General features: G+C 44.2%; 1 protein-coding gene across 4 annotated transcripts in view; it reads right to left on the bottom strand.

Annotated features, from left to right (window-relative positions):
- The window catches only part of RBM20 (RNA binding motif protein 20), a 196,653-nt gene that overhangs the window by 43,127 nt on the left and 139,621 nt on the right, over positions 1-13,905 (bottom strand). For all 4 annotated transcript variants that reach the window (XM_065521408.2, XM_045361513.3, XM_045361514.3 and 1 more), the window contains exons 3-5: positions 13,327-13,388; positions 12,307-12,398; positions 11,850-11,947 (exon numbers count right to left, since the gene is read on the bottom strand). In XM_065521408.2, the coding sequence (XP_065377480.1) occupies positions 11,850-11,947; positions 12,307-12,398; positions 13,327-13,388 (252 nt within the window). The remainder of the gene's footprint in view (positions 1-11,849; positions 11,948-12,306; positions 12,399-13,326; positions 13,389-13,905) is intronic.

Here is a 13,905-nt window from a genome sequence, read left to right as displayed (position 1 = left end):
GTAAATGTGCTGACATAGAATAATTTTTTAAGAAGTCAGAATCTTCCTGGACCACTCGGACTAGAATGCAGTGGCACAAACATAGCTTACTGCAGCTTTGAACTCCTAGGCTCAAGCCATCCTCCCGACTCGCCCTCCCGAACAGCTGGGACTACTGATGGCTTGAGCCATCACACCCAGCTAATTTTTTTATTTTTATTTTTTGTATAAACAGGGTCTTGCTGTATTGCTCAGGCTAGTCTCGAAATCCTGACCTCAAGTGATTCTCTCACCTTGGTGATATGGAATACTTTTTAAGACAGATTGTTAAGTTAAAAGCAGGCTACCAAGGGGTATGTGTACCATGATGCCATTTTTGGAAAACAAAACAAAAATATATGAAAAAAGATGAAGCAAGTGTTGTAAAATTTTGATAATTACTGGAATTGGGTGATGGGTATACAAGGATTAATTATACTGGTCTCTACTGTTCTGTATATTTAAAATTTTTTGCAATAAAAAATGCTTAAAGAATGTCAGCACAAACAGACAAAGATGTGGAGCATACATATCAACCTGTCAGTGCTGGTTATCTTCAGAGGAAGGCAGTAAGATGAGACATGCTGAACCTTCTTCATATATACCTCATATTGCTTGACTTACAATTCCAATAAAGAAAAAAGAACACAGAAAAGTTTATGAGAATGTAATATATATGCATTGACATTCACAGCAACAACCTGTGGTTTAGGGCAGTGGTTTTCAAAATATTTTCAGCTTGGAATCCTTTCTTCAGATAAAACTGATTTATACCAATGTATTCAACAAATAAAAGAGCTATTCGGGTCAAACTTTGGGGTCTGGCACCCTGGCGCCACCCCCACCTGGCAGTCTCAAAGGCACCTTTAAGGAATACAGTTTGGAAGCCACCATTTGGCCCTAATCAAAGCTCCTTGAGGGAGGAAGTGTGTCTGTCTGTTTTGTGCAAACCTTAATCAGCCTAGAGTCTCTGGGAGGGTCAAGAATTAGTAACCATAAGCCAACCCAATGTGGAAGAGAAGGATATAATTTTCCAAACCTGAAACACATTCTAATAGCATAGTCTCCATTTGCATAATCACAATTTTCTATGTTAAACTGAACTTCAACATCTAATTACATTTGATGTGGGTCCGACTCTGCTAAGGTAATATAGGGGGAAAGTCTAAGATATCATCCCTAACAAGGGCTAATACTTGGGTAATTCTACCATGAAAAGCCCTCGTTTGTCTCATTTGAGCTGAAAACAATTACAGTCCATAAGAATTTCCTTTTATGGTTCAGCCCTGAATTGTAGAAGCCCAAGTGCCTCTTTCCGACCTCCCACTCTGCAATGTCCAGAGGTCAAGCACTTTCCCAAAGGGGAGCAAGGATTCAGGCAGCTCCCAGAGCAGCTCCTCATCTCCCTAAAGTGCAAATGCACTCTCCATCAGCTAGGAGACTTTGAGTCTGTGGCTAGTGAGGACTGAACCCTTCTGCAGAGATGAAAGGAGGAGTGCTATTAAGAAGCAGAATCTTTGCCTCCCATTAGTGTGAGTGTTCACATAAAGATGCAGACACAGCTGAGCTTTCAAGCAGGGCAGAGTAGCTGGTCCTCTGAGCTTATCACAAGGAGGGCTGAGGCTGGGCGCTCTGCCTGGTCTCCTCTTAGCGAGGCACGTTTCTGCCCCATGTGACTTTGCTGTGCTTGGCCTGTGCTAATGCATGCTTGGACAACGGAGCAGACACCCAAGGCAGTTCCGGGCCTATCCTGCTCCTGGCCCATCCAGTTGCCTAGTGAACAGGCATGAGGGCCAGTGCCTCTCTCATTGTCTCCTCCAGACTGAAAGGACAACTCGAGAGGCTTTTATTGGAACACAGCACAGCAACTGCGGCTGCTGGGTAGTAGAAAAAACAACCTCGTGGCTGCCGGTCACCAGAGAGAAGTATTCATGCTGTAGATGTCGTTCCCAAAGGCACTAAAGTGAATGGGCCGCAATTAAAATTTCCACTCAAATTTTAAAAAGACATCTGAGTTCCTTCTCTTCCAAGATTTTAATCAGAAATAGGAGCCGGATTTTACCAATTCCCTTGTCGTCATTTATTAAGATACGAATGAGATTTTTAGATTCTTCCAGATAATAGTGATTTGGAGCTTTCCAATTATGAGCTACATCAACTGCAAATGGTTATGGGAGTGCCAAGATATTGATCCCTCAGGCTGAAGGCCAAGTTCCTCCAGTAACCATGAACGGCTTCTTCAGTTAAACCATTTACTTCAGCAGATTATTTTCTAAGTGAGCCATGAAATGAAAATCTTGAGAATCTCTGGGTTAACAGTTTGCTTTTGTGTGGTGTCTGGCTTCAGGGCATGTGGTAAATCCTATCCAGTTAGAAAGATAAATTAATTTTTATGTGTTCTATTCTTTTGTCAATATTTTATTTAGGATGCTTCATCAAGTTCTTTTCTGCCATTGATCTGAAATGTCTTTTGGTTGTTGTTAAAGTCCATTTAGGTTCAAAACCATCTATGATTCATACGAGATGTAGAATAGTAAGTATTATCACTCTATTCTACTCTCATTACACTTCACATAAACATTGCTATATGCCACAGGGCATATTTGCCCTATGCCCTGTGGGAGATCTGAATGATGAGGGAAAAAGGGAGGGAGGTAGGGAGGAAAGTGAGAAGGGAAACAGGGGGAGTGAGGTCCCTGAGTGGTACATCAAAAGTATAGTTTGTACATCAGAGGCACTGGCAATCCTGAGTGCCCTTGAGCAAGCATCACCATGCTGTGCACTAATTCTCAACCTGGGCTCTCTTATAAGCCCTTAAAGGTCTTCGAAGGTAGTGATACTACAGGAAGCAGGGGGCTAAACATTATTTTTGACATTGAAAAATGCGAGTTGAGGTCATACTTTGAGTTTCTTTATCGATATGGTAATCTGGTGTTAAATTCAATTAGGCCTGAGGATGCCTCCATACTTTGAGTTCTTATGTAAGGAACTGCAGTTTAGCACATCAACTAGGTGAAAGCCTGAAGTAGTGTACTTTTGTAACAAATAGCTGAGTCTCAGCCAATCACAGCAGCCAAACTTCAGTTAATCACAGGCAGCCGACTGATCAGACCATGTTCCAATTAGGCAAATACGGAGCTGTAACCAATCAAGCTGTTTCTGTACCTCGCTTCAGTTTTCTGCCCATAAATGCTGCCTGCCCACGTGGTGCAGAGGAGCTCTCTGAACCTCTTCTGGTTCTGAGGGCTGCCCAATTAAATTAAACTCTGTTAAATGTAATTCATTTAAAATTTGTCTTTTAACACTGGTTAGCTCTTAGGCTAATCAGAAAGTCTAATTGGTGTGTCTCTGTCTTTGATTAATAAAAATGGGTCACTAGTTAGTTACTTATTAATACAAGTACTTTGGCAGACAAAATCTTTCCAAATCTGAAAATGTGGGACAGTGGCTGCTGGGGGTGGAAGTAAATAATGAAAGGGGACTTGAGCTATAAAAAGCTTGGAACTTTCCAGTGGAAAGAACATCCTGCTAGAAAACAGAGGATCTGGGTTCAATCCCCAGCTCAGCCACTGATTAGGTGCATGACAGAGACAAACTAGTTTCCTTTTCTGAGCCTTAGTTTCCCCATGTCTGGAATGAGGGAGGTGACCTGTAGGTCTAAAGTCCTTTCCAGATGTAAAAAATATATATGCTTATGTGGCTCTAAGTTCTAAAATTCTACTCCTCCCAGACGCCTTGGCAAGCTAAACCCCAAGAACCAGGATAATGATAGCTTTCTCCAAATGTGCTCAGTATAAACAGGAAACCCATGTCTTTCCCACTCCCTGTCCCAATGAATGTAATGTTTGTCCTCTCTCTCCATGTAATCGGCTGTTTAACCATGCATCCATTTCCAAGCATGTTCATCTTTCAGACATGTTTGTCTGCGTTAGTAGTGGTCTCATCTTTATAGGACTGAAGATAAGCTCCAAGCAGTGAGCACCTTGTTTATGAACCCTGCAGCTCCCTGAATAATTGTGCTGCCACAGTGGCTAGAAAGAGTTGAGATGATACACAAATGAACTACAGACACCTGGGCCTGGGGCCTCTCTGAGAACAGACTCACGTCAAGTGTGAGTTTTATAGTCACCAAGTACCAGAGTCAGGGAAGTGGGAGAATCAGACAGACCTGAGTCTGTACTGAATTTCTCCATGCCCGAGTTGGCTTGTCTGTAAAACAGGGGTGATAAAAACAGATTCCACAGGACTGCTGGGAAGATGAAATGCCACCATGAATGTATGGTGCTTTGCTGCAATACCTGGCATTATGTAGGCTCCTATAAATAATGTTTATCTCCTTCCTCCCCTCAACAGTTAAAGGATATGTCACAATGATTCTGGATTGGGAAAAATATTGGTGTGATTATGTAAGACAAGGTCTGTATTCTTAGGAAATTCAAGCTTAAAAAGAAGCGAAGAGATACAATGTCACCAACCTACTCTAAAAATAATGATTTAGGGGAAAATGCATAGCTGATCAGAGGATGGATAGATAGATAGATGGATGGATAGATAGATGGATGGATAGATAGAGGAAGATACAGAGAAAATGACAAAGCAAATGGGGCAAAATATAAAGGAGGAGTGAAGTTAATCTGGACAAAAGTTATATGGGAGTTCCTTATACCTTTTTTGTAACTTTTCTGTAAGTTTGAAATATATTAAAAGTTATCAAAAATAAATTTTAAAAGACATACTGTAGGGAGAAGGGCAGGTCAAGGTGTTGCTGGGCTCTGTCTGCTGAGCGCCCAGGAGCCACACATAAGACAGGTGCATTGAAAACTTTCTAGCAGAGGTCACATCTCTAAGACAGCTAAGTTGCAGGGGAGTGACCAAAGCCCTAATTACCAAGCTAAAGGGACAATCATCCTTTTGCAGCCTCAGGGAGGCTTTAGCTTGCCTGCAAGCCAGCACTGACCTTGAGTACCCCCACATGGGATCAGGGGCCTGGGCTGTGCATTTTCACAAGCTGGGGCTGCACTTTTAAAACCAGATGGTGCTCCTGATGGTTCATATGGCTGGGCCCCAGACCTCTCAACTGACCCTCAACTCTTTTATAGCTGGGGAGAAATGCAAAAGAAGCAAACAGACTTGTATATGAAGATTCTGAGACCTTTCATTTCCCCTTGGTGCAGGTAGAAACAGGCTTCACAGATGAGTTCAAATAAGAGGCCCAACTTCAAATAACTTAGAGTTGCAATAAAAATATGGCTTACGGCAACAGGCCTGCAGGGTGAGAGGTCTCTCAGACTGCTTCCTAGAGCTGCGGAGTGTAGATTCCATCTTCAGTAAACGACTTCTGTGCTCCAGCCTGATCTCTCTTAGATGTGACCTAATTTTATCTGGCACAGAGTCTGTGGGCCTTTGCTGGTTTTGTTCTAAACATGCCTAAGAACAGACATGGCAAATATTTATCTCTCATGATGTTGATTTATTACCTGTTATGCAGAGAGCAAGATGTTGATTTTGAACCTATTATGCAGATAGCAAATGGCTGTGAATTCCATAGCTATGGATCTTGGCTTAACTTGGAGGGTAGACATTGCCTTTACTAATACTTTCAAATATTTTATAGAGCATATTAGCTTTGACTTAGAGTGAATTAACTTTTACTGGTAAATCCACAGGATTGCCTATGGATCTTGGACGATTCACCTGTTTAGCAACTTTAACATCCCTGGAAACTGTAGAGTCACAAAACGTTAAAATCGGGAGGTCATCTGGTCCACTCTGTATATGAGGACACTGAAACCTGAGAGAAGTTAAGGACCTTAATCTGTGGTCAATTAAACGGTGGCAGATTTGTGATTAAAACTCAGATGTCACTGGAAAAACCTATCAATTGCAGACTTGACAAATTAAGGTAAATACAAAAGTGAAGTTAAAAAATAAAATAGGAACTATTTATGTTCTGATGTGGAAAGATGTCTAGAAATCAATTTAAATATGTATTGAAAGCTTATGTTAAGTGAAAAAAAAAAACAGATTATATGACATTATCTGATTTGTGCCCAAAAAATTACTTTTACTAATGAAACATGTACACATACACTAGCTAGAGAGATATATACTTATAATAAAAGCATTTAGCTTCGGTTTTCTCTGCAAAGTTGACTTTTGTATTTCTGTTACTGTTAAAGATTGTTTATACAATGTTCATACTGCTTTTCCAACAAGAAAAAGTAAGACTTGTAAAAAGAACAAATTCCGAAGCAAAACCTACCCAGGGCTCCTGTATCCTCATCTTTGTTCTCTTTGAAAAAGCACAAGGTGGCCCCTGCTGGAGGGACAGGAGCAATGACAGAGCTGGAATGGTGGCTGAGGGGGCTGGTAGCATACGCCACATCAATTACTAGTCCTCATGCTCAAAGAAGTCAGGAGACCAGAGTGCTCTGAGCCATGTGTTCAGAGGGCCAGGACAGACAGATGCATGCTCTAGAAACAGAAAGTAATCTGGGGTGCAGCCTGTGACTTACACCTCTGGCCTTCCACAGACATTTCTACTTTCCTGAGCCTCCATTTCCTTATTTATACAAGTTCCCCAATGTGCAGGGTCTTGGCGAGAAAGAAATAATAAAAACACGGTGTACCATCCCAGGTCAGGGTGGCCCATGTGTGACAGTGGCACTAAATAAACTCCAAAGTGGCTGTGAAAACCGCAGGGTGGCTTTACAGGGACGGTCACAGAGAAAGTGCACCTCGGGCAGGCACAAGAAAACTATTAACAGGCTGAGAAGGCCCCGAGGCCCCTTCCAGAAACCTGATTACTGTTTATGTCAATTCAGGCAGCCAAGGGGAAAGTGCCTGGCCTCAAAGGGCAGAAGCTTAAGTGAAAGTGAACACCCATCTCTGGGGACCCTGGGGTGGGATGGGAGGGGCGGGGGACAGACACAAATCACCCCACCACTAGCAAACACAGCATACAACTGTCAGTGCAGTGTCCCATCTTTGTCAAAACTAAACACGCCAGCCTGGGCAACATGGCGACACCCTGTCTCTTCAAAAATTAGCTGAGCCTGGTGGCGCATGCCTGTAGTTCCAGTTACTTGGAGGCTAAAGTAGGAGGATCACTCGAGGCCAGGAGGTGGAGGTTGCAGTAAGCCGTGATCACGCCACTGCACTCCAGCCTGGGTGACACGGCGAGACCCTATCTCAATAAATAAATACATATATAAATAACAATAAAAAGGAAAAGAAAAGAAAATGAGAAAAAAGCCCAAACAAAAATAAACAAACAAACAAGGCAATGAAACACTCAGACTCCAACAGAGGTGGGAGAAGTTTAAATGCAGCCAAGTCTGTCCCCAGAAGGGCTTGGTGGCAGGGGCAGATGGTCTTTGCGGTCCTTTTAGATTTTGTGGCAGTTCGGATATATTCTGAAGGCTCATTTCCAGAGCTCCGTGTCACTTTGATTTTCTCTTGCTTAAAAACAGGGAGCTTTAGAGGCAGTAACTGCTCTTCGCTCCACAGACATTAGCGATCTGATCAGATAGTGGCGGGGTCCTGGCTGTTCCTGGTTTCACTCAACAAAATGTGTTTCTGAAAAGATGTATGTAAATGGAATCAGACATAAAAAGTGCTGGCACAGGACCAGACCTCACTTGTGGAGGAAAATGGGATCTCTATGGGGGCTGAAAGGGAGATAACCGGGGAATTTCATTCCCCTCATTATTTCTTTTCTGTTTGCATTTTCACAATAAGCATAAGTTTTGTAAGCAGAAAAACAATAGAAATGTATATGCAAAAACAACTCACTGGGCACTCATTGGAACCTGGAAAAATATCCTTTGGCAACAGAGTAATCACCCCTTATCTTTGAGGTAATATCTTTGGAGGTCGGTGTTTGTAGGCAGAAAGAAAATCAATAGTTTCTCTGAGAGACTCTCCTGCTACTTAAAGGAGCCTTGCAAAGTATTTTTCAAGAGTGGATTAATCATTTATCCATTTCTGAGCTTGTCTTCAAATGTCAATGTTCTTGCGTTTCAGGTTTTCCTCAAGACAGATACACCTGCATTCAATTCTATTTGCTGGCAATGGCAAACCGGGGGACCAGCATCTGACAGAAGGATGTGAATGAACATCAAGCCACTGACAATGTAGGGATTGGCTGTGGCAGGCTTTGTCCTTGTCCCTCAGGTAGCCTTGGGGAGGCTCATGTGACCAGCAAGATGTCACAAAAGTTATAATGATAAAACCAGACAAATGCTGATTCTCCCCTTCCACAGGGTCTGTAGAAAAAGCCTCCAAACATCTGAGTTCATCTTGGCAGATGCTGTCCGAGTGCAGAAGAATGTGGATACCAGGTGTGGCTGGCCTCTTCAGGTTGATCCTTGAGTGGCCAAGGCCAGAGAAGTCCCTGTCACCTCCAACGCAGCCTCGGAACCTCCCAAGCGGCTTGTGGGGCGGGGGGAGGAGGAGGTGAGAGGCGCTTACTAAAGAGAAGGATCACAGCAAGGAAGAGACCCCTCAGATCCTTGCAGAGAGGCTGCAGGGCTTAGTGGTTTCAAATAAGACTTCCAGAGCTAGGCTGCCTAGGTTTAAATCCCACCACCTCCAATTACCAGCTATGCGGCCTTAGATAAGGTACTCAGCTTCTCTAGGCCTCAGTTTCCCAACTGTACAATAAGGATAATAATAGTATTCACCTCACAGGGTTGTCTAGAGGATTAAATGAGCTAATACAAAACAAAAATGCTAAGAACATATTGAGCACTACATAAATGTTGGCTATTGTTGTTATTATCATCCTACAATGTCTGGGGCTCTCTGTCCCCTCCTAGCTCCCAAAATGTTAGCTCTCTGTCCCCTCCTAGCTCTAGCAGAGAGCTGTCCCCTAGGTCTCTGTCACCTCCTAGCTCCTAGCAAAATGTTTCTTGTGTTGCTTCTCACCAGGCTCAAGTCAGATAAATTCCCCATCTCTAGGCGTTTGGAGGAAGTTGCACTCAGAGCTCCTAGGAATTAATTAGAATCAACACACAAATCATCAGATTGCTTGTGCTTGCCCACTGGTGCATAATTTAAAAATACATTCATGGGAACCTCAAAACATCTCTAAGGTGGAGCAACGGTGACCCTGGGTATTACTAGACAGATTTGTATAAGGGGAACACTGATACCAAGACTTGGACAAAATCCTGTGGCCAGCAGACAGAGCCAGCCTTAGACAGGGTGAGTTTCCCCACCACTCTTCACAGCCAAAATCCTGTGGCCAGCAGACAGAGCCAGCCTTAGACAGGGTGGGTTCCCCTCCACTCTTCACAGCCAAAATGGGTTAAAAGCGCTCGTTACTCAACAGCAGCCATGGTTACTTCATATGTACTTGACAGTTCCCAAATCATTGTCCCTTATATTATCTCATTTGATCCTCACAAGGGCAAGACAATACTGGGTCTATGCCAAGCCTTGCTCCCACTGTCTGGTGCTGGCCACTGAACCAGAAGCCTGGGCTGCAGGGCTGCATGGGATGTTCTGAGATTCGAGGAATAATCAAAACAATAAATTACACAAGCTGGATGAAAATCCAGTTGTTTACTTTATCTTCCAAAGGCATTATTGTTCCCACTTAAGGAAACAGAGCCTCGGAGAAGTAACGTGACTTGCCTGGAGACACACAGCAAGTGGCTCCAGAAGTAGGACTTGAACTTAGGTCCCTAGAGCCAAGTCCATAGGAAAGGGTCTCTGGCTCAATGGGCAGCACTGGAGCGTGGGGAAGAGGCCTGGGACAGACTGCAGAATGTCCTGCCTGTGTCTCTTCTCTCCCTATCCACCCCGGTTTACAGAGGGGCTCAGTTGATGCCATCTCTTCCCCGTACCCATATCCCAGGTTGGAGTCAATTTACAAGCCCTGGCCCCTGCCCACCTGACACCCAATCCAGCCTCCCCCATCGTGGTCACAGTCCCTCCCCTTCAGTGCCTGGAGTGGGGTCTCAGGGCAGGGTTGTGAGCACAGAAGTTCCTCCATGGCCCACACCTCCATCAGGACAAGAGGTCATGTCACCAGGAATCTGACCTCAGAGGACAGGCCTCACTGAATCTAGCCATTGCAGGCTCCTGGGACTGACCCGAAGCTGCCATTGACCTGGGCGTGGCTCTGAGTGAGCAGAGTGCAAAGAAGGAAACCATAAAATTCTCTTTCACCAAAATGTGGGCTTCTAGACAGGGACTCTCTCAAAGCGCTTCTCCTATTCAACATTACAGATCAATGCACACGAATAAACAGAAGCCTGGGCTCAGGCAGGCCTCACATCTCATCACGAACCACCGCTTTTCCACTTACTCACTCCCCAGAGCCTGAGAGCTGCACTTCATGGCTTACTGGCCTGATGTTTTGCATGCCAACACATAGAAGGGACAGCACGTGGAGACATGCTCTTGTGAGTTTGTGTTCACTCGCAGGACAAGAGAGAAAGGCTGCAGCAACTCACACCACAAAAACACAGGCACAGGCTAAGGCATACAAACAGGTACCCTCCAGAGGGTTCAGACAAACACATTTGTTTTACAGTCAGCTTTCCTCCCACTCCCCTTTCTCCTGCCCAGGGAAGAAGAAGAGAAGTCAGATGGTGGGTAGGGTGGTGGCACAAAACAACTGAAACCCCAGAGAGAAGAGGAGCTGTCACCATTGGTGAAAAAGGAGAGACGAAGCTTAGGAGCTTTGGAGGACTAAAGTGTGTATTGTAGAGACAGCAAAACTAAAAACGAACAAACAAAAACATTATACAGCACTAACTGGTTCCTCAAGGGGCCAACAAATGCTCAGCGCATAGTCCTTATTTTCACACGTTTTCTGGTTCAAGCTTCAAAATTACCTTCTCCTAGGAAATAACCCACTTCAATAAAACATCAAATAGTCTTTAAAAAAACATAAAAAGCTCAAACTTATTTTTTTCTAAGCCAGCGCTGAATGCTAGAAAGTCCAGGAATGCCTTCAATTTTAAGGATTTATGTCAGCTTCTTAAGTCATGTGTTTCCATACTAGATGAACTAGATTAAACAGCTCTTAACTTCTGTCTGGGGATGTTTTTCTGAATGACACAAAGCCAGATCAGCACCTCTAGGCCCATACAAATGCTTGAGGATAACAATGACAATGGAGAAAATGGTTTTTTGTTTGTTTGTTTTGAGACGGAGTCCCGCTGTCACCTGGGCTGGAGTGCAGTGGCATGATCTCGGCTCACTGCAACCTCTGCCTCCCAGGTTCAAGTGATTCTCCTGCCTCAGGCTCCCAAGTAGCTGGGATTACAGGTGCACACCATTCATGAACCAATCTATGGCCAGCAAGTATGATGATCTCCCGGGCTGCCTGAGTCACATGCTCACCTCACTAGTGGTGATATCATCTTGGAAACTAGAGAGTGTGATTCCCAGAGTGGTAAATTGAAGGGTACAAGGTATAAATGAGTCTAGACCTCAAAAGCCAGCCAACTCTCTATTCTTTAAGTGAAAAAGATGTTAACATCCTCACAGTCTGTGGCATGTCAGGTGCATACTGAGCATGAAGAACACAGTGCTGGGGAAAGCAACAAGCATTTCAGGGTGACCAGCACACAGAGAGGTATTTGAGGCAGGGCATGGTGGCTCACACCTGTAATCCTAGCACTTTGGCCACCTGTAATTCCAGCACTTTAGGTGACCGAAGCAGGAAGATCACTTGGGGACAGGAGTTCAAGGCTGCAGTGACATATTATTGCACCACGACATTCCAGCCTGGCTGTCTCAAATAAATAAACAAACAAATAAATAAACTAATAATCATTTTCATTAATTTCTGGAGAAAATGTTTCTGTACTCACAGTTGTCCCCGCAGAAGCCAAAGGAAATGTGGGGCTTGACTGAGCAAATGACCTTGCTGGAATGGGCACGTATGATGTTCCAAGATTTGAGGCATAATCTAAATGACGAATTACACAAACTCGATGAAAACCCAGAACTTAACATCAAAAGTCATTATTAGGACATAAGCAGGCATAGAAAACCAAACCTTTCCCCTTCACATATTATTAGTGATTGACATGACTATACCTCTGGACATGCTGATAATCAGCAAAGCTTTATGCCTAAAGTATCTCAGAGAATACTGATGACTCCAGACAGCAGGCCCAGTGCATTTTAGTGTCTTGGGATCTGTTTGCTTTCTATATGCATAAGAAGGGGACATCAGGGAAGTCCTGGTTATTGAAGATGGGACATAATGTGCCTGTGGGAAGCCCATTTCTGCTTCAAGCTGCTGACCTGTAGGGCCTCGCTCACCTTCATTCCCAGCAGGGCTATAAACAGCTGTGCTGTTAGGAGAAGCACACAATGTTCCCTCTGCCGAACCAAGTATACACCGGATGCCAGCACTGGAGAGGGCGAGAAAGGGAAACCGGCTCCCCAATAAGTTAAACAAAGAATTAGCATGTGACCCAGAAATTCCACTCCTAGGTACAGACCCCCAAATAGTTGAAAACAGGTGTTAAAACAAAAACTATACCCAAATGTTCCTAGCAGCACTATTCACAATAGTCAAAAGGTGGAAACAATCCAAATGTCCATCAAAAGATGAATAGATAAACAAGAATGTGATAATACATGTAATAGAATATTGTTCAGCCATAGAAAGGTTGTACATATTACAACATGGATGGATATACCTTGAAAATATTATGCTAAGTAAAAAAAAAAAGCCAGTCACAAAAGGCCACATATTATATGATTCCATTTACAGAAATGTACAGAACAGGCAAATCCATAGAGACAGAAAGCAGATTGGTGGTTGCCAGGGGCTGGCTTAGAGAGAATAGGGAGTGATTGCTTAATGGGTATGAGGTTTCCTTTTGGAGTAATGAAAATATTCTGGAACTAGAGAGTGGTAACATTTGCACAATCTTGTGAATGTGCTAAATGCCACTGAATTGTATACTTCAAAGTATTTAAAATAGTAAGTCCTATGTGAACTTGACTACAATGAAAAAATATGAAAGCCAGAAAAGGGAGGCACACGCGCGCACACACACACTTCCCGCCTCCACACGTGCGCACACACACTTCCCGCCTCTACCCGGTGTTTTCTGCTTAGCATTTACCACCAGGGATGCTGTAATTTTCTTGTTCATTTTGTTTATCATCTCTCTGGCCCCTGTGAAGCATAAGCTCCTTGAGGGCAGGAACTTTGCCTGTTCTGGTCTCTGCTATTGCCCCAGGACTCAAAACAGCGTATGACACACAGTAAATGCTCAGTGAATATGTGTTGAGCCGATGCATGAGCCTGTCCTCCTGAACTGCACTTACTTTTCAGAGAAGACCAGGCATTTCTGAGCGTGCAGCTTGCCTTTCACATGCAGCTCCCAGTCCTAGGTCAGAAAGAAAAAAAAGTGACCAAAGTAGAACTGAGTCCATGGGAAGGCAAAGGATGAGCACAGAGTCACTGGCCAGGCAGGGAGCACAGAGCTCCCAGAGGCTAGACCACCCCTGCGGACACATCCCCCACCCTCCTGCTCTCCCTCCCAGGCTCCTCCCATTGTTCCTGCCTCCCCATCCAGCCTTTGCTCCATCGGCTCCTCATCCACCCATCTCATGCCCATCTTGAATAGGAGCCCGGACTCACAAGTTGGATTCCCTCTACCCCTCTCAATGGACCCTTGCACCCACAACCTACCTCCCACCTCCCACCCCTTCTCCTTTCCCCCAGGAAGACCCCATCTATTTCATATCCAGTTGGGAGAATCTGGCAGGTAGACTCACAGTGATTTACAAAGCCTTAGAAAAGGTTCATGAGAGACAAAATCCTTGAGCACCTCCCAGTGTCAGCTAGCCCCCTCCCAAGACTGGAGGTCAGAGGGCATGTCCCATCTGGGTCACAGGGATGCA

This window comes from Macaca fascicularis, chromosome 9 (genome assembly GCF_037993035.2).
Source record: "Macaca fascicularis isolate 582-1 chromosome 9, T2T-MFA8v1.1".
Lineage (NCBI taxonomy): Eukaryota > Metazoa > Chordata > Mammalia > Primates > Cercopithecidae > Macaca > Macaca fascicularis.
This window is presented reverse-complemented; position numbering and strand designations above follow the sequence as displayed.